This window comes from Pogoniulus pusillus, chromosome Z (genome assembly GCF_015220805.1).
Source record: "Pogoniulus pusillus isolate bPogPus1 chromosome Z, bPogPus1.pri, whole genome shotgun sequence".
Taxonomy (NCBI): domain Eukaryota; kingdom Metazoa; phylum Chordata; class Aves; order Piciformes; family Lybiidae; genus Pogoniulus; species Pogoniulus pusillus.
In genome coordinates this window covers 32,557,798-32,579,620 of record NC_087309.1, presented here as the reverse complement: position 1 = coordinate 32,579,620, position 21,823 = coordinate 32,557,798, and the positions used below count along the sequence as shown (strand labels likewise).

At 40.6% G+C, this 21,823-nt stretch overlaps 1 protein-coding gene across 3 annotated transcripts in view; it reads left to right on the top strand.

Moving 5' to 3' along the window:
* Window positions 1–21,823, top strand: part of HAPLN1 (hyaluronan and proteoglycan link protein 1) — a 76,402-nt gene that overhangs the window by 52,166 nt on the left and 2,413 nt on the right. For all 3 annotated transcript variants that reach the window (XM_064140465.1, XM_064140463.1, XM_064140464.1), the window contains exons 3-4: window positions 3,911–4,282; window positions 15,373–15,675. In XM_064140465.1, the coding sequence (XP_063996535.1) occupies window positions 3,911–4,282; window positions 15,373–15,675 (675 nt within the window). The remainder of the gene's footprint in view (window positions 1–3,910; window positions 4,283–15,372; window positions 15,676–21,823) is intronic.

The window sequence follows — 21,823 nt, the reverse complement described above, 5'->3', positions numbered from 1 at the left end:
GCCCCAGTCCTTTCTGCTAATATTTATTAACTTGACTATTTCAGTATTTAAGACCCAACATAGTTGAGCTCTGATTCAGATTTCTTGGTAATAACCACCCCAAAGCATAACATTTCTCCTCCCAACATGGACAGCAGTCTGTGGAACATCTTTGTCCATGAAGGAAACAGGGAAATTTGCAGACAAACCATCCTGGCTGCCAACACTTTCCATGGTGCCTTGCCTCAGATCACCTCTCTCCTTGGATCCTCTACTCTGAAAAGGGAAAGCTGGGTTACTGGAGCATCTCTGAGCCTTTGCTTACCTTCTGGGGAGAAAGGCAGTGACAAAACAAAACCATTGCTAGGGAGCTGCAAGTGAACAAGGTAGGAAGATCTCTCCATGTAGAACAATTTGCTGCTCTCCAGCTTCTTCGCTTCTGAGGAACCTGATGACCTCTGACCATTCTGTCCCATGGAGGTAACAGCAGTGATCTTGACACAGCATCTCCTAACATAGAACCACACATTTGGGTATCTGTGTTTTCTTAAATAGATGCACATTTGCATTCAGAAAGCTTATCTTTGCAATTACCACTTCTGAACATGCTTGCATAATCATAAAATGCTGTATACCCCGGTGTCTCTGCTGCTACTTGGTGTAGGCAGCGTGGTCAGGTAGGAAAGTCAAGCTGAAACTGCATTTTAGGTGAATATATCATTTAGCCACAGACCTGTCAACAAGACTCAGAAGCCTAGGACTGTCTGGAGACATTTATGAGCTACAAATCCTAACATCTCTCTGTAACTGCCATTGGCTGTGGACACGCCACATGTTTTTGCAGTGCTATGAACAGACAGCTGGCCAGGTGGAATACATCCTGGTGAGCTCATCACTGAAACCTTGTCTTCTAGTCCACCTCCATCTGCATCATAGAATGGTTCATGTTGGAAAGGACCTCCAAAAGTTATCTAGCTCAAGCCACTCTGCAGTAAGCAGAGACATCCTCCACTAAATCTTGCCCAGAGACCTGTTGAGCCTTACCTTGATTATCTCTTGGAATGGAGCCTCAGCCACTTCACTGAGCAACTTTTTCCAGTGTCCCACCTCCCTCATGGTAAAGAGCTCGTTCCTAAGATCTAATTTAAATCTGCTCTTCTCTAGTTTGAAACCATCACCCTGTATCCTATCACTACAGGCCTCTCCATCCTTCTCTTAAGCCCCCTTCAGGTAATGGAAGGTGACTATTAGGTCTCACTGAAGCCTTCCTTTCTCTAGTCTGCACAACCACAACTCCCTCTGCTTGTCTTCATAGCAGAAGTGTTCCAACCTCCTGATCATTTTCATGTCCCTCTTCTGGACCTGCTCCATCAGTCTTTCACTCCTTCAGTCATCCATACCTCTCTGCAGATGATCACATATTTGCATGCATTTCTGTGGTTATGTTTTATCAATCCAGAACCATCCCCATGAAAGCTAGCAGAAAATTACTGTTAGGCTTCATAGGGTCAGCTTCTCAACAGTGTTTACCTCTTTTAGCCTTGGCTCTTGCCAAAGAGACAAACTGAGTGGTGAGAGTTGAAGTCACATTTCTAAGCTGTTAAATTGACATAGAGAACTACAAAGTTTTCCTTTGGAATCTGTTATGTTGAGTGAGGCTGGTAACTCTTTCCCAGCAAGCAGAGTGCTAGAAATTCATTGCCAATTTTAGTGGGTGTCTCAGTGATAGAAGACAGCAGTATCACCAAAGTGCTGAGTTTCCTAAATCAGTTTTGCAAGCTATGCATGAGAAGAGAGGCATAGAAGTACTGAGAGAAGGAGATATTCTTGCATTTGGTTACATCTGCTGGCAGCCACCATGAAATCTGTTTTATTTTGGCTTTCCCCAAGGCACCACAGCCTGTCCAAAAAGCCCCAGAGACTTAAGGCTGGAAAGAACACCTGCTCAAGCTGACTGACATAATGATTTCACACAGCAACATCAGCTGTAGTAAGCTGCTAGAAAGAAAAGAGAGTAAAGAATTTGAGGTGAGGGTGAGGAGAGGAGCCAAGCAGTTAAATATGGGCTTGGGTGAAAAATAAGATCGAAATGTCAAAGAAAAAACAGTGATGACTTTGAAGGAGATAAGGAAGTCACATGGAAAAAAATAAAAACGCAGACTGAGATGAGCAAAGAAGTGGTCAGGAAAGGGCCAGATTTTACATTTGAAGATAAATTGGACTGGCTTACTTTGGTGGAAATACACCAGAAGAGGAATTCAAAGTGAAAAGTTAGAATAAAATGTGAATGGAAAATGGGACACTTTAGAATGATGCTGACACTTTTCATGTCAGTATAAATTGTGCTGTTCGATAGAGTAATGTTTTTTCTGGTTTGTAAGTCTGGGTCACTGCATCCCAGATCATGAGGGGCTTTGTGTACTGCCACCTCAATAAACAGAGGTGGTACATAAAAATTGAATTACCAAATCAAAATGCAGCATTGATAGATAGCTCCTGAACAACCTGAAAGGAGATATGAAGTGTTTATGTGAAGTCTTTTATGGGTGACGGCAGTCACTCACCAGCTATACAACTCTGTAAACAGATTTTTACAACTGTCTTCATGACCATGGAGTACATAGGGTGGCCTAAGCCTATATGGGGAGACAGTGCTGCAAACCAGTCTGCCTCTTGCTTGGCTGGGAGTGTGCACATACAAACATGCTTGCAGCTAAGTAAATGACTGTATAAAATTGGCTTATACATCCCACTGCTGCAGAGCTACAAAATTATTTTGGGGGAATGTGCATTGCATTCGAATTTTTCACACAGAATGTTAAAAGTATTATAAAATCAAAAATTATAAGACCTAGGATCACACACACCAGAAATGCCACAATCTGACATGAACAATATCCTGAACAAGGGTCTGGCATCTCATTTTGGGGTAGGATAACTCTCATCAGGGCAGTAGATAAGGCAGTGCTTTGATTGCTTGTAAAATTATAGGTAAATACCCCTGTAATGTTACTAGTAAAATTTTCAGTGACATTAAAACCAGCATACCCAAGAATAAGATCACCCCAGGACCAGAAAATGGTTGTGAGTTTAGCTTTAGCCTTCTTATAAGCTACATTAAGAAAGAAATAAACAATTTGGGCTTTGATCCAATTGTATGCAAGAAAACAGAAAACAGGCCACATAGTAGCCTCCACCAAGTAAAATAGCTGCTTCATTAGCTTCATTCTGATTCCCAGAGTTAATTCACAATCACTCCAAATGAATTTGCCCCACGTTGGGTGCCAAATAAAAGTATGTGATGGTTTGGGTGTTCCCTGCCCCCCCACACTTTAGAAATCACCCAGACTAGTCTCAGCCGGCTCTGGGAATATAAATGAAGCTGTTTATTTACAGCTAGCACGATATACAAGCAGATATTTACAGTATATACAGAAATATACAAGGTAAAAGTAATACAGAAACACAACTCCCCTCCCAGAAACCTGAATCCCCAGGAGGGGCTCTCAACCACCCCTGCACCTTCCCCCTGCCCCTCTCAACCTTACCCCAGTCCTAAAGAAGAATAGAGGTTCAGCCAAGAGGTTAAGAAGCAAAGGTGAGTAGAAAGTGAGTTTAGGGAGATCCAGTTCAGTCAGAAGCTCAAGGCAGAGTGCAACAAAAAAATGGTGAGAGTGTTATCTAATGTTTTCATTTCTTCTTCAGCAAGACTCTGAGAGGAGCAGACATCACCATTGTTTTCCTTTCACAGCCTGTGATCTAGTTCTTCTCACTAAAACATTCTAGCTAGCTTCAAACTAGCAGAGGAATGATCCTGCAGGCCTGATGTGTAATGCAGCTGATGGTTGTCACAGCATTGATTGCATCCATTCTGTAAAAGGCAGACAGCAGAGTAATCCTTGGTTTTGTTTTTCTTCTTGAACCCTCACAGAAAATGGACCCCGTCTACTTGTGGTAGCAGAGCAAGCTAAAATCTTCTCACACCGGGGTGGCAATGTCACACTGCCATGTAAATTTTACCATGAACACACGTCAACAGCTGGCTCAGGAACCCACAAAATCCGTGTCAAGTGGACCAAACTCACCTCAGATTACCTCAAAGAAGTGGACGTCTTTGTTGCAATGGGACACCACAGAAAGAGCTATGGAAACTACCAGGGCAGAGTGTCTCTGAGAGGAAGCAGTGAGAATGATGCCTCTCTTATAATCACAAACATAATACTGGAGGATTATGGGAGATACAAGTGTGAGGTGATTGAAGGATTAGAGGATGACACAGCAGTGGTAGCTCTGAATTTGGAAGGTAAGTAACACCTGAATGATACTTAAATTGTGCCATATTAAGGTACACCTGCTTCTTCCTCCTAATTCTGCTGATATTGTATGATCAGTGATAACAGCAAGCTGAGAAGTGGAATTCACTTTGCTCTGGGGATATTGGCCCAACAGCTTATGACAGCACTTTGCTAGCCTATGGCATATTAATTTTCCAGTCAGACCCGGGATGGGAGGAACCACAAATCACAGAATCACAGAAACATTCAGGTTGGAAAGGACCCCGAGGATCACCAAGTTCAACTGATAACCCTACTCTACAAGGTTCACCCTAAACCATATCCCCAAGCACCACATTCAAATGACTTCTAAACTAATCAAAGGTTGTTGACTCAACCACCTGCCTGGGCAGCCTATTCCAATGCCTGACAGCTCCTTTTGTGAAAAAAGTCTTTCCTAGTGTCCAGTCTAAACCTACCCAGTCACAGCTTGAGGCCATTCCCTCTTGTTCTACCACTGTTTGCCTGTGAGAAGACACCAGCACCAACCTCTGCACAATGTCCTTTCAGGTAGCTGTAGACAGTGATGAGGTCTCCCCTCAGCCTCCTCTTTTTCAAACTAAACAGCCCCAGCTCCTTCAGTTGCTCTTCATAAGATTGATTCTCTAGGTCCTTCACCAGCTTTGTTGCCCTCTGCACTCGCTTCAGTACCTCCACAACCCTCCTGTAGTGAGGTGCCCAAAGACCTGACTAAAATGACCAAAGATGTATGAAGAGCTCCATATGTTTTTAATTTGCTCCTATCAGTTTACAGCATATTTTTACTGTAGACTTAGGCAAAATTATGTTAAATATTCCTCTAATGGACATTTTACAGAACTTTGGGGCACTTAAGATTATTGCTCAAATACAAATCTTCTTACAGAGAGGAAACATGTTAAACTAGTTTTCTGGTGAGAATGGTTTTGTTTTTTTCCAGTCTTATAATCACAGAAAATAGATTTCTATATTGCCAGCCAAGACAACTCCTACGTGGAGTCTGCAGTCATTTCCCTCAGCAATACCATTGAAAACAGTAAAGTACTAAGCATTAGAAAAATTAGTGAGAGAGGCTTAGAGAGGAATAAAAATTCATCTTTCTTTACTTGCATGTCATTCAGATACATTTTATGAGATCAAATGTACTTACATTAGCATTTGGCTTTTTTTTATTCCCTAAAGCACTGCACTGAATTCAGCAGTAAACTAAAAGTTGCAAGGCAATGTCTTCATTACCCTTCTATTTAGCAGCAAGTGTGCACCTGAGAGAACTTTAGAGAAGCCACATTATCTCTGAGGGAAAATAGTTAGGAAGAAAAGAGAAAAGAAGAAAATCATATCCCTGACTCTTGCATCTGTAAAGAGGTGAAATATATGACTCTTTCATCAATGGTTATTGTACATTATAGTTACCTTGCACAGTAAGACTGGCTGAGTGCTTCTGGGAGCCAAATAGATATCATAGGTTTAGCTTATTTCTTTACATTTATTTTTCCATTCCTGGTTGGAGACTGCTAAAACCTTCCATGTCTGAGTGCAGAAAAGCCCTGCACAGTTTCCATGTCAGCGGGATAGTCAATTGAAGTTGTTTCACCTCATATAATGTGTCTTTTATAAGAATGTACACTGTTCTTTTCAAACTTAGGAGATAAAGAGAACTAAACACATATTTGTCCAGCTTAAGTTGTCTAAAACAGTTTTGAGAGAAGACAGAAGTGAGTAGGAGGAAAAAGCATTTTACTTTATTCTCCTCTGCTAGCCAAGGGCTCTGGTGTGTTCAATCTTCTCTTCACTCAGGCAGACTCCGCACTGGCTACTCATTGCAGCTGCTGAAGGGTGAGCAGATTCTGCTTGGCATGTTCAGCTTTCCAGAGGTGAAAGCAAGGCTAGATGGATCCCTGTGTGATCTGGTATAGGCAATCCTGCTATGGCAGGGGATTGGGCTGGATGATCTTTCGAGATCACCCTAACATGGTGACTCTGATTCTGTGAAGACTGGTCGGCTGCTCGGGCGGCAGCAATGGACCCTGTGACTGAGGTGGACAGCCCCAGGGGACAAGACTGGTTCTCCTCACATGGCGTTTTCCAGACAGTAAGAATGTAAATAAAGATGCAGTAAGTGCAGCTTATACTGCATGTGAGAAACAGCAAGGGCCCATTAATTCCAGCCAGAAACATACAGCATGTCTTCAGCTGTGTTTGACCTAAGCATGTCTCTTTTCCATTTGTTCTGTTGTGTGCACAGTCCTGTAGCCCACTCCTGGTTTCTCTGGATGCTCAATAACTTGATACTATTTTTCTGCTGGTCTCCCTATATCCATCCTAAGGACGTATCTCTACCCAGCTTCTAGTTATTCCAGATAAATAACTATAGATCATATTCCCAACATATACTGAATTTTACATCCTGTGCTTTACAGTATTATTGTATCTTTCCTAATGTAAAAAGGTCAGAGACAGTGTAAAATCTTTCCAGTGTTCATCATATTGCACATCTAGACCAGATACTTGTCTGATGCCACTTAGTATTGTTCCTCTGAGGCAAAAGTTCATTAGGTTTCTACTATTAAAAGCAAGAGGATTCCAGTACAAATGCTTCCTGCTGTGCCAGGAGTGCTTGGGGAAGGGGAGATGCTGATGATCAGGAAGCTTTGCCTGAAGCTTGCTACAAATACTTGTGCACATCCAAAAATCTGCATTCAAAGGAAAATTTTTGGTTAGAATCATAGAATCCAACAGGTTGGAAGAGACCTCTAAGATCATCCAGTCCAACCTATCACCCAGACCTATCCAGTCAACCATACTAGAATAGTCTAGTCAACTTGATACTAGGATAAGAAAGGAATAAGAAATTGTTTCCTTACTGCATATCATAATAAAAGTGAGAAAGCTTTTCTAGCTTTTTTTTTTTTTTTTTTTTTTTTTTTTTTTTTTTTTTTTTTGCTATGACTGTTACATGACAAAGCTCCAGCCCTTTGGAGACAAAGTCTGGGTCTCACCTCCTGGTAAATACTGTCCCCTGTAACATACCTCTGTGACTCTAAATGATGTCTCACTCTGAAGTATGCCAATTCCAGCCAGTCCTTTACAATAGCACCACTCTCCTTCCTACATTCCCCCAAAATAAGCAAATCAATGAGTATGAGAGCAGTCATATTTTGTCAGCCATGTATGTTCTTACATCCTTCTCATTGAGTCTCTGCTCATGAGGAAGTTTATGTATATTAATTAGTGTCTATCTGTCAGGCAGAAAACAGGTGTGAGACTCTTCATTTCTGATGTCACAAAGCCATGTTTCCTAAGCTGACAGGAAAATTTTGCTTGTGAAAACTGGTAGTAAGGTGTAACCTTTCCAGTGAAATAAGACTGCAGGGTTCTGCACTTTGGCCACAACAACCCCAAGCAGCACTACAGGCTGAGGACAGAGTGGCTGGAGAGCAGCCAGGAAGAAAGAGACCTGGGGGTACTGATAGATAGTAGGCTGCAGATGAGCCAGCAGTGTGCCCAGGTGGCCAAGAGAGACAATGGCATCCTGGCCTGCATCAGAAACACTGTGGCCAGTAGGACAAGGCAAGTTATTCTTCCCCTGTACTCAGCACTGGTCAGGCCACACCTTGAGTGCTGTGTCCAGTTCTGGGCTCCTGAATTCAGGAGAGATGTTGAGGTGCTGGAACGTGTCCAGAGAAGGGCAATAAAGCTGGTGAGGGGCCTGGAACACAAACCCTGTGAGGAGAGGCTGAGGGAGCTGGGGTTGTTTAGCCTGGAGAAGAGAAGGCTCAGGGGGGACCTCATTGCTGTCTACAACTACCTGAAGGGAGGTTGTAGGCAGGTGGGGGTTGGCCTCTTCTGCCAGACAACCAGCAATAGAACAAGGGGACACAGTCTGAAGTTGTGCCAGGGTAGGTCTAGGCTGGGTGTTAGGAGGAGGTGTTCAAGAAAAGCCTGGATGAGGCACTTAGTGCCATGGTCTAGTTGACTGGATAGGTCTAGGTGCTAGGTTGGACTGGATGATCTTGGAGGTCTCTTCCAAGCTGGTTGATTCTATGATTCTAAGATTCTAGTGTATCTATCAGTCAGTCCTGCCTGTGGCAACTAAATCCAACAGTTATGGATTTAAGTTACACTGAAGTTTGCTAATTAAAATTATAATGATTAAAATGAACTTATACCTGCACTGGATACATACAATTGATGGAACATATTTCTCTGATCCTCCTGCCCCTATTTTTTTCATCTCACCAGCAGCTTCATGTAACATTGTCCTTAACTGCTGTTTCTTGTATTTGAGAAATGCCTAACAGAACAAAGGAAAAAAGCAAGTCAGTGTTTGGACAGAAATAAGAATATATCAGCCCATTCCAACGTGCTACATGTGTTACAAATAGTAAGGTTAATCTCACAGTGGGAAGGATTTGCATCAATAGCCTGATGTCCTAAGGTGGTGGCCCGAAGGATGTTAGTTGGCCGCAATACAAAAGCATTTACATCCAGGAATGCCCACAAGCAGTGCAAAACAGCTGATTGCTGCAACATGAGCTCACTGTAGAAAGGGTATAGCTTTAGATAGGTGAAAGCATGTCAGTGTCTCAGTATGAAAATAGTTGACCTCTACCTCAATGGACCTTTTTTTTTCATCTCCAAATGTGGTAATATTTTGTCTTATTAGACTTAAAGTCCACATGGGATTGTCATTAAGTAAACCGTTGGCCACTTTTAGCCTTGAAATAAGCAACAATGTATTGGATTCAATCTGTGTTTGTTACACACCTGGCATGTCTTTGGTATGTTTTCTTCATGCTTCGTGCAGATCTGCACTATTTTCCTCTTGTAGCAGCCTGGGACTAGGATTCATTGCAGTATTTCATGACCACCAGCTTTAAGAACTATTTCGTCATGTCATAATTAACATCTAGTTTGTGGTACAAGGGCTGGTCTAGGGCCAAAAGTGTTGGGCTGGGCATGGTGGCTACAAGTAATGTCAACTATTACATAGAGTGTAATACTTTTAATGTTGGTCATGTCATCAAAGCCATTTTCTCACTGAAGTGGGTTTCCCGTCCTGCTACACATGAAGTATGGATCATGAGTTTTACACTCTTGTTTGAGTATTTTGAGAGCCAAAAGCTTACCAAATTAGATCTCTTACACCAAGTAGATGTTTTGCCCAAGTCATAGGCAGAGGAAGAATTCTCTGCTTACATTAAATTTTCTTTCTGTTGGTGTTTTACTCTTCTACACTAAATTTTGCTTAAATTAGTTCTTTACAATTTTGCTTTCCTATGAACACTGGGCAGAGTAATGACTCTCACTGCATCACGTTTGTGTGCTTCAGCTTCCCAGGGACATGAAGGCTCCAGCACAGGCCGTTGGCTATACTCAGGCATAGATTCTGTGTGCTATTCCTTCGTGAGATTCACAGGCCAGGTGACCAAAAAAAAAAAAAAAAAAAAAAAAAAGTGGAACAACTTTAAACCCTCCAAAGGCAGACTTTCATTCAATTAGATTTTTTTTTTTTTTTTTTAAGTTTCTATCTTCAGGGAGAGGTGATAATGGAAAACATTAATTTTACAATACATAATTACTTCAAGCATTCAACAGTACCGAAAATATGCAGAACTAGATAAAGCCATTCAAAACCTCAGTAGAAAGCTGCTAGGCAGCAGACAACTCTTCGGGTATCACCACATAGACAAAAAAATATTAAAATCAGGTTTTATGACCTTACTTAAAATTATGTTAGCCTTTATGTCTTACAATACAATTGCCTCTTTCATAAGCGCACCTTAGAGTTAAAAACAGGTCAAACAGATCCCTAAGCTTCATATGAACAAATTCTTCCAAATTTTCACAGCAATCTCATAATTTGTTCTTAAGGTGGACATAAGTAGATGAAATCAATATGAAGCCAACTCTCAAAAGCAGGAGAAACCACATTTACCCAACCATTGTAGGTCATATTTGTTCATTCCGTGTGTTGCTGTGTTTCCAAACACACCCAAAAAAAGCCCTGTTTTAAATATCCTTTGCACGACAATGTTGTATGCTCTACTATAAAATTGATTTTATAAGACACACTATTTCTGGGCCCCTAGAAGACAGCAAAAAGGTATTGCAAAAGACTACAGGAATCAGTGAAGACTAAGTCATGACAGACTAATGTAATTCCTTCTGCGGCAGGGTAATAGATCCTTGCAGACAAAGCTATATTTGCAAGTGCTGTGAGAAAGGTACTTGAAAGGTGCAGGTGAACTAAAACATTCAAAAGACAGCAACAAAAAATTATCTGGAAACTATGACTGGAAGGAAAATGTAAAAGAATTAGACTAATTGGCCTAAGAAAAGCAAGGAAAGACAACAGTCTCTAAGTTTTGGTAAAGTCTGTAGAAAAATTAGGGGAATGATCTGCTCCCAGGGCAGGTGAATTTGGTTTGTATGCCTGTATTTGTCAGGAGTAAGAAATCCCACTGACACCTTTCTTACAGAATGTCATGGGCTGGAGGGACTTCATCTCAAGCTTCAGTTTAATTTTTAGGGAGATGGATGCCTGCTGACAGCTAGTGGCCCACCTATGGACCGTGCTGAATGATCAGATATCTGACAGTTCTGACAGGCAGAGAAACGGAGATAGAATCTCAAAGAAAATGAAAGTATTGACACTTTTAACAGAATTTTAGAAGTGTAGCATGGAAAATTTTGCCATTGAGTGTATGAACAGCATAAAACTGTATCCTACAGTACAGTACATAGCAAATCCTACTGTTACCCTGTGTTTACACTGACTACAAGAAAACTCACTTTTCTGTTTGTGCTCAGAAGTCAGGGAAGTCAATTTCTTTACTCTGACTGTAAAAAGACACTTTTTTTCCGAGAGTCAAGAGAAATATGTCAAGACAAATTTGTATTATTTTGCTCTGTGTGTAAATAATCTCAAAGCTGCTAATTGTGTATGGTGCTGTCTTAATAGACACCCATAGATTATTACAGGAGTTGAGCTTCCTACGGTTATTTCCTCAGCTTGTGGTCTTGGGTAACCATCATGGCTCCTTGCACTAGCAATATGTAGTGACTTGAGTAAATGCAAAGCACTAGCACTGAATTTTATCTGCAGATAAACCTTTGAAATACAAATGTCTTACAGAGAACACACCAGTACTATCTTTTCAGCACTCCCTAAAACCCACAGTAACTTGAAGAAGAGCTGTACATTCCCAGAATTGAATGTGATGTCATTCATGGAAGTACAGGTGTGCCTATGGGTAGGATATGTTACACATCCAGTCCTTATGTTCTGATGAGAACTGGATAAATAACATCCAAACTTTCTGAACTGTGATTGCGCTGCCAAAGGTGCATACACCCTCCCCTTCCTTTTCACTAGCCTATTTGTTCTCCATTGAATGATGTCTCAGGTTCTCCCTCTCTTGCTCTCAGGAAAGGAGGCTTTTTCCCTGGGCATAGGGCCTATTGCAGAGAACTGAGTGTCTTCACACACTGTGAAGTCTGTGTTGCAAATTAACATGCCCAAGAGTGGCTCAACTGATTCCTTAGGGTAGAAAACTGAGTCATTAAACTCAGATTAAGGCTCCTCATCTTATTCCTGCCAAAAACTAACAAGATTTTAACAATCTGAGGCTGGAAGTTTATACCTTCCTTCTCTTCTTTTTTTTTTTTTTTTTTTTTAAATGAATTTGTTAATGTTTGGAACAAAGTGTTTTGTCTAGTGGTAAAACACAGGGCTGGAGTCAGGAGTTTAGATTCAGTCTGTAGTTTGGGAACAACAACAAGCCTCAGGATAGCTTTTGTCCATTCAAGAACAGATGGGACGGATTATCTTTTGAATGGTTATAAGATCCAAGAGTCAGGAAGATGGTTTGCAATTAACTGAAGTTCAGTACTGCTAAATTGCAACAAAGATTAACTGTATGATCTAGCTATGAATTTCAGCTATGTTTGATAGGAAATGAAGAAGAAAAAAAAATTAACAAAGATGCAAGATAATGTAAAGCTATACAAAACACACACCCAGTCAGTTTTTCTCCACAAAGTCACCCCCATCTGCAGGATGAAATTAATGCTAATCAGTTTCAGGCTTGTACTGCAGATGAACTCAAACAAAAATCAGCTTCTATGCAGTCTACTTCAATACAGCCCAAAGCTAGTATTACAATTTTGTGCATATTTATGTTATTAAAACATTATGCCTCAAATAGGTTTGTAACAAATTTACATACATATTTAACCCCTTTTCATAAAGGAATTTTAGAAACCATAAGGACTCAGACCTTTTTAGATGCATATAAACGTTGCTCAGTTTTTAGATGGAAGTTGAGATCTTGATTAAAAATACCCTAATGATTTTAGGAGAGATTTTTTGCTTGTATATGCAAATCAGACATATGTACTGGGCAAGAAGTTGCTTGTCTGGGGAAGTGTAGTTCTGGAAAAATAATGAATATTGGATTTCCAATAAAGTCATAAAGCCTGGACTTGCCTGACATCTATTATGGTTTTTATTATATTCAGAGATATTTCTATCACTAGCACTGAAGGGCAATTGCTGGTTTTGTTGTTATGCTGGGTTTTCTTTGTTTGTTTGTTTGTTTGTTTGTTTGTTTTGGTTTTGGTTTGTTTTGGGATGGGTTTTTTGGGATGAAGGTGAGGAAGGAAAAACAGCAATCCAGAAAAATACAAAACCTCTACAACTTCTTGTTTATGAAGTTTCGTTTAACAGCACATGTTGTGTTACATGAGTTTCACGCTTTTTAGCTCAGAATAGTTAATAACTGAAAAGCTCCTTCACAAAGGGTATTCAAAAGGAAAGTACCTCAGCAGACTCTTTAGCTAATTGCTGGAGAGCAAAATATTGTTTATTATTAGCCTGCCAAGTTTACATTTGCATGCTTTATTTTCTTGGACCAAGTCACTAAGGTTTAGTAATAACAAAGATTTTGTCTAACAAAAATAACGCTTTTTGGATGATAGGTGGGTGAGAGAGGCAAGAGAAAGGAAGGTGATGTTAAGATACTGGTGGAATAGACATTGAAGTGTATTTGAATGTTTGGAAAGAGGAAAGGCCCCATTGCGTGGTGACAGTCTTGCATGAACATAGTTTAACTTCTCTATCCTATGCTAGTCTGCCACAGAGACAAGGAACTTGTTACAGGATGTTTATAGCAGTGTACTTCTTTTTGGCTCATCTCCTGTGTTATCTTGTCTCCCATCCTGCATCCTACAGCACTTAATTCTACAGAGATGTTAGAGAACAAAAAATCTGAGATGGATCTCCTCTGATACTGTTTTATTTCAGCTTATTATGAGACTGGACTAAAGCCAGCTATAAAATGTAGATCTGGGTTAAGTTTCTAAACCCTGCCAAAGTCTAGGGTGGTCTGGTCCAAACTTTTCTTTCAAGTCCCTCTCTTCTCTTTAATCACAGCCACATGAGGAGGTGGCTCTTCAGCATTTTCTGAAACATCTTTAATGTTTCAGGAAGTAACCTTTAACTACACATCTTTTGCTTAAAGCAAAAAGATACTGTGGAAAAAATCTGGCAGATAAAGGTAATGACTGATTAAATCTTGCTGCTGAAACAACTCTGAAGGTATTCTCATGTTTCCTATCTCCACTTGCATGTTCTCTGATATGAAGAAGGTCTCTTTGCCATACCTGTTTTTAGTGGCTCATCATTGATGAGCAACAGACAGGGCTCTGGCCTGGCCCCCAGGTGTGTAAGGTAGCACTTAGGAACTCTCTTCACAGTAGCTCTCCAGAAAGTGTCCTTTGATTAAGCCAGCAGTGCTTTTGGCAGTCATACTGGTAGCAATTCAAGGTGGTGTCTCATATGGCTTCCTTCACTCCTGAGTTGCTGCATATTGTGTACTACACGGCTCACCATTTGCAGCTGGAGTAGTCTGTCTACTACTCAAGAGACTATGCTCCCTGATGCCCTCTCTAAGGAGCCCTTCCTCCTTGAGTGGTGAAAAATCACCCCAAACCACCTGGAAAGTAGCAGAAAATTGTCCCTAAAGACACACGTGGCTTCGCTTGTTTCATTTCCCTATAGATTTCTTTCTTTAAGGTCCTAGGATACTAATTCCTTCTACCAGTTTTGTCTTGAAATGTGATTACTGAGCCAGGCATGAAATACCTTCCCAGTCCTAGGATAATATGAAACAAACAAACAAAGAAATTACTGTCTTGAACCTCTCAGGAAATCTTGGCAAGGTCCCATGTGAAGGACAACCTGATCTCCTTTTATGATCAGGTTACCTGCCTGGTGAATGTGGGGCAGTCTGTGGATGTAGCTAACCTGGACTTCAGCAGAGTCTTTGACACCATCTGCCATAACAAGCTCCTGGCATAGCTGGCAGCTCATGGTTTGGACAGATTCACTCTGTGCTGGGTCAACTTGCAACTGGCTGGAAGGCTGGGCCCAGAGAGTGGTGGTGAATGGTGCCACATGCAGTTGGCAGCCAGTCACTAGTGGTGTGCCCCAAGGGCCAGTGCTGGGCCCAGTCCTGTTCAATGTCTTTGTTGATGATCTGGACCAGGGGATTGAGTCCAGCATCAGTAAGTTTGCAGATGACACCAAGCTAGGAGCAGGTGTTGATGTGTTGGAGGGTAGGAGAGCCCTGCAGAGGGACCTGGACAGGCTGGATGGGTGGGCAGAGGCCAATGAGAAATTGATCTTACAGCTGATAAGTTTTTTGATTAAAAATGTGTATCTGCAAAATTTCAGCCAGCTCTATTCATCTTTAAACGCTTTCAGAGCGCATGAGGGTGAGATCACAGCAGGGACAGCAAAACTGCAGATGAGAGCAATGTGCAGACCTGGCACAGTTCCCAGTGGGAAAGAGATAAGGTTTTGGGGAGAGGAGCTGGCTAGCAAAGGCTGTAGTCTCATCCCCTTCTCAAACTTAATGGCTGGTGTGCTGACAGTGCATTTTTCATTAGAATTAACACAACGTATTCTGACGCACACTATGGAGTTAACCTTTATTTCTCCTTCTGATGGCTTTAAATGTTGTTTGCTGTCTGCTCATTCAATGTCCATTAACTCACCCACTTTGTACCACTTCAGGTGTGGTATTCCCTTACTCTCCACATCTGGGTCGTTACAACTTGAATTTCCATGAGGCTCAGCGAGCGTGCCTGGACCAAGACTCTGTTATCGCCTCCTTTGACCAGCTCTATGATGCCTGGAGGTCAGGGCTGGATTGGTGCAATGCCGGCTGGCTCAGCGACGGCTCCGTGCAGTACCCCATCACCAAGCCCAGGGAGCCCTGCGGAGGGAAGAACACAGTGCCTGGGGTCAGGAATTATGGCTTCTGGGATAAAGAGAGAAGCCGATATGATGTTTTCTGCTTTACTTCAAACTTCAATGGTAAGAGTCTTCTTCTGCCCTACCTTGTAACTGGCTGTTTCTGCACTTAGGAAAGAACTTCTGTTAGTGGAAAATCACATTGATTTGTCAAAGCTTCTATAATGCTTAGGAAATGGTACTGTTGAATTTGCAAGGGCACAGAGTAAAACTGTCTTTGCCATATGTTCATGTAGTTCACATTTTTACAACTTGTGTTGGCAGAAGTATATAATGTCTCTGCTTTCACCCCACTGAAATTTACATGTACTCTTCTAATGTTAATATATGCCCAGTTTATTTAGGTTGAAGTGAGGAAGAAACCTGCTGTTCATTAACTGAGCTTTCTTGTTTAATTCAATTATAATTATGACAGTTTACAACTTACATATTTCACCAAAACAAAATTTTGATTACTACTTCATCTATGCTGCTGTGTCAACCAGTTCCTGCTCATGTTCCAGGTCTAATAGAACCAATACTTTCTTATCAGCAAAGCTATTTCTGGCTTTTGTGCCTAATGATTTCGATTCCTTATCTTAGTACACTGCCACAACTCTTTTCATTTTTGCCCTGAGCTTCATCTGGTCGAAACGTTATTTAATCCACTGCAGGCTTCTTTTGCTAATTGTAGATGTTACTTTAGATATGAAATTATGTGATCTCAGCTTGCTAGCATTTCATGTTAGTGGCTGAAAAGGATTTAGAAAGCATGGCTGTGAATAAGAGAAGTGCTGCAAGTGAACATGTGTATAAGGAGTGTACAATCCTCCACAGCATCATACTTGTGGATAACTCCTACTTAACATCACATGTGTTTGGCTGTCAGCCCACCCAGACCAAGGAGCACGGCCTTTTTAGTTTATGCACAGATTGCTTACCCACAATGAAGCATTTTTGTTCTACAGCAGACCAAAAAATAAACATAATCCTCACTCTCAGAAGATATGCTTTAGTGCTAAGTCTGCTCCACCCTCTCAGAAAAAACCCAAATCCTCAAACCAACAATAGCAACTCAGTCTGGAAGCCATCTTAAACAAAATGTTAGATGATTTTTATCATGCTGTATCATTCCATGAAATACTGGCTCTTCTTTACCCTTGATTTATCCAAGGTGAAATCCTACATGAACTCATCTGTCACATGTAGATTTAACCCTACACTGTAGAAATAACACTAAGGAATAAAATAAACAAGGAAAAAATAATTACAATATGACAACTGCACTATTTATGATGTTCAAAGGGCAAATATTTGTGACTACTGTTCACTAATCACCACTCTTCTCCTCACTAGCAGCTGAAGAGCATTCCTTAAGGAATGATAAAAGTAATTTTTAGGAGAAAAAATTGCTATTGACAGATAATTTTTTTTTGTGTGAATTGATACAGTTAGAGAAAGAAGGAGGAAAGGCAGTGAAGTAAGGTGAGAATAAGGTATACAGTAGTAGAGAAGCAAGAGACAAGCCACTAGAATGAATCTCAAACTTGGCGAGTCTATTAAACCAGTCTGCAAGACAGAATACTACACAGCAATAGGGTGATATATAGAGCTGCATATCATCTTCTTCATCTTCCCTACAGCTCAGTGCTGTGTAAGTATCTCAAGGTGTTAGCAGAAAATCTGGACTTCTGCTTGTCTCAGCATCCATTTCCTTAACCAATAATTCACCAGTTACATTATCCTCACACATCTCTGCTGTGCTCTCTACTGTTGATGTCCCAAGCTTACCTTAACATCCACAATAAACCCAGTCAGTGTCCCAAAATGCCAACTTCCTATTTTCAGCCCAACACCTCAGATAGCTTATGTATGCTTAAGAGCATATGTTAGCTTTCTCACTGTAAAGGGAAAAGCTTATAATAACCCATTTTGCCACCAGGTTGCAGTTGCCTGAGATAGTGGCTACAAGCAAAGTGCTATTTCTGCAACAACCAATATTGATTCTCTCAGCTCAGGAACAGCCAAGGAAAATGAGAAGTGGTTAAGACACCACGCATTTCCAGTGGTAACAGTGACTGCTGGAGTCTCCTGACAGTATAAAACAGAGAAGCCTTCAACTTTATGTAAGGGAGATGGAAAAATGCCAGGGGCCCCAGGATCAGGGGAATATAAGGCAAGCTCAACAGAAAAATAAATCTCAAAGACTGTCAGTTGTGGGAGCTGCTATGAAGAGAGTAAGTGACGTTTAGATTTCTGGGTTCTTTTTACAGAAAGAAATATCCTCAAAACATTGCGATCTCAGGGATTACTACTGAAAAAAATGGAAACAAAAAAAAAAAAAAGAGGACTTAATTTTATGTAGTTCAGCAGTTAAAGCTAAAATTTATTGTCTAAAATACATGCAAACATTGCATTTCACCTGAAAAATAAATAAAGGTTGGAAACAGCAAAATTATATTCAACTATTAAGGTGAAAAATGAAAGTGTAGTTGTCAGTGCAATGAGTTCAAACCCAGATTCAACATTCAGCTCTGGAACTGCTGAATCTCCCATCTGTGCTGAGCTGAATACAGCAAAAAATTACTGGTAAAAAGAAGAGAAGGATTTATATAATTAATCAAGAATTCCACATGCATTCCCAGCACCTGCTCAGGGAAGTTGTTTTAGCAACATTTGTTTGCAATGCAATCTAAAATAATCTTAGTACTTTATGAAATTACCCTCTGCAGTGTCTTTTCTTAGGCTGGTGTAAGTGTAATGCTTGAACATTTTGTTCTGCTTCTGTAATTGCTTCATACTAAAATCTTTCCATTGGCTCTTAGAAGAGCTGCTCATGTTTTGTGTCTGTGCAGGCAAAGCCAAAATTGTGGAAAAGATTCATACACTCTGTAAATAGTAGTACCAGCTCTTTACCAGTTGATGAGAATATATAGTGATGCGTTTCATAAAACAATGCAAAGAGTAACATTAGCATGATGTTATCCATTAAATCCATCAAAATATTGTGAAATAACATTTTTTTTTTCTGCCTGTATAAACTCTTGGATGGCAACATGCTTCCCCACCTGCTTTTACATTCTTCATGTTGATAAAGGCTATTGACCATGAATATACATAAGTGGGAAGTAACTAACTTAAATTTGGGAATTCTACCTTGGAATTTCCTGATGCCTGAGGGCCAAGATCTGCTCCTTCACAGCCAGTTTCTCCTCTGCTTCTCCTTCAGAGTAGAAGCTGCTTTAGAAAAGTTTAAGGTTCCTGACCTGTGTAGTGGTATAACCTGCCATGATCCAAAGGTTTGCAAAGACTGCAGAACACCCTAGTTTCTCTCCTTGCCCTGACCTAAGGTATGGGATGCTCATCTTCTGTATGTTTCCTCTTGAATGTCAGTCTAGGCTTCTGCACACCAGTTCAGGAGAACAAATGCAGCCTCCCTCACCGAGCCCAGAAGGCGTAGGACAATGAATCACACTTTCTGCTCATTAAATTGCATTTTGTTAAATACTTTGCACACAGAACCACAGTGCATAATTGATTTGTTATCAGGTCTAGAAGTATGAAATAAAAATCTCATGTTAACAAAGTTAAAATGCAAAGAGTAAATTTTAGGGATCATGTTAAAAGTGTGGCTGGGAACCACCTGTTAGTTCCAGTAATGCATGTGATAAGCTCCCCTCCTCCACCAGGTAAATGGGAGAAAAGTATAGAAAAATTGTCTCTGCATAAGGCACACTGCCTGCTCGCTTGGCCATTTCAGAGTATCTTATCACTGGAAGCATGTAACTGTTGCTCCAAAGGGAGAAACAAACCCAATCCCAAAAAATTACATACTCTCTTTGAAAGAGTTGGCTTCTGAGTCATTGAAGTCACTGCTGATAGCAAAGTTAATTACTGAAGGTGATTGCTGGACTTGAAAAAAATGTATCAGGACCTTATGATTAAAGAAATAGAATCTCACTTTGCACCAATTTTTTACATGCTCTTAAATTTTGAGGAGCAATGCCTTTGTGTCAGTTTAGTACTGCTGTAAGATGCACTGAACTGAGTGTGCTCAGCAGATGGTAGGGTCTACATGTTGTGCAAGCTACAGATATACCCCAAGCACTGCTGAGAGTGCCTTTTATGGCCATATTAAACCACAAATTAGAGCAGTTTTACGGAGTAAAACAACTTAACTGATTTCTGTGGCCTTAAGCTTTTCAGCATGTGTGTGGATGGTTGACTGCAAAAACAGTCGTGTGTTTCTGCTGCTTATGCTGCCACCCACCAAGCAGAACTCACTCCTTGGTTGTCCCTACTCAGTACTGAAGCCAGGAAGCTGAGAGAGAAGCTGCCCCAACACCCTGGTAAACTGTGGGGAGTAGTCTTAGGGCTGAGCCCAACTGCTTAAATGCTTGGTAACTGGCTGTGCATGGAGGCATCCTCTCTCAGCTCTCTAAGGAACCCTCTGTCAAAGACACTGCATCAACATTATGCAGAGAACTGCCAATAGGCTGATACTGCCTTTCTGTGCTTCTGAAGATGCTGGCCCACTGTCTAGTACACCCAGCTGCAGTGTGAAAATTTACTAATAAATATCAACATTTAGAGCTGTGCTTGGTAAAATCTCCAAGGGTGGTGCATCTCTCAAAATCCCACAGTCACAAAGTATGATATCTAGCTCAAGTACTCAAGTTCTCCTCTTGAAGCTGTTTTGTTGCATACTAAAGATTAAAATGGCTATTATAAATGGGATTTGATTAGGTTTGCATAAAGCTTTTGCCCCACAATTTGGCTGTGAGAAGTCAAATCAAGCATGCTTATCCTCTGTAGGAGTGACCCAGGCACCAGATATTAATGAGAGACTGTTAATGCCTCCCTCTCCTTCCACATCAATTAATACTGAAAAATGAAGAACCTCTCTAACTGATTAGCAGGGGAAAACCAGCAAATCTCTACTGAGTTTATTAACAGAATTTTATTTAATCAGGCATTCAGGTTACATACTGCACCCTTTTGGGGCTTGCTATTAAAGTTCTTCTATTTAAGGAATGGGCAGAGAACAGCAGTTTTTATTGTTGATGTCATATGTCAAAAGCCTGACCTTACTGCAAATCCCTAGGAAATTACATTCCATTGACATATGGTTTGAAGAGTAACTAATAGGCTAGGTGAAGTTTACATACTATCAGTCCAAATCCCTGCTCCCCTAAGTCTGAAATCATGTTTGCTTTGGGGAGACCTCTTAATAACATAGCAGTAACAGGTTTCCACTTAATAAACATGCTCTTTATCAATACCTTGTAAGTGCTCTCAGTGGAGTTAAGCAAGCATTTTACAAAGGGGTAGATTATCTCCTCTCAACAGTTTTCCTGTGGAAATACTGTAAATATTTGCTCCGATAGCAATGATATTTTTGAAGTTTCTTGTTCACCATGGCTCCAATGTAAATGCCTTTTTCCTTTTTTCCTTCTTCTATTTTTTTTTTTAATGTTCTTGCCATGGTATACAATTTCCAACCTTTGCACAAAGTTAATTCAATTACCTTTATATTGTCATCTGACCTGACATTTCTTTCACTTAAGCAAAGGCTGTGTTTTTTTTCACAGAGATCTGGAGCTGACATAACTCTTTATCTTACTCACTACTTTTTCTTCACCAAGAAATTCACCTGAAACTCAGAAGAACTTTGTTGCCTGGGTTGTTGTTGTTGTTGTTGTTGTTGTTCTTTGTGGGTTTTTTTAATGAGGAATAAAAAAAGGATGTTATCCTGGAGTACATCCTAAATTAAGGATCTGTTCTGAAGGTAAAAGCTCCCCACATGAATGCATTCCTTTGTCTTTCAGCTGACTTGCCTGTTGCAGAACAGTCAGAACAAAAAGTTGTACATTTATTTGGAAATTATTGTTCCTTCAAATTAACACTATTCCTCTCCAACCCATTTCTACCTCACACTTGGTTAATTGCCAGATCAGTGATGAAAAATCACCCAAGGTATAATGAATGAAAGGCTTACAATGAATCTATAATTCCTTGATAAATTAAATTAATGTTAGTATTATTGCTGCCTATGGGTTAGTATGGATTCCTGGGGTAGCTCCTTCCTGGGGTTTACTTGCTGGCATGTGTTTTCATTACTGTGAGAGGAAGGCACATTTTTCTTATCAGCACTATCAGTTCAATGCTGTCTTATGGTGAGGATATATCCTTTGATGCCTAAAGAGAAACAGAGCTCCAGAACTGCTGCGCG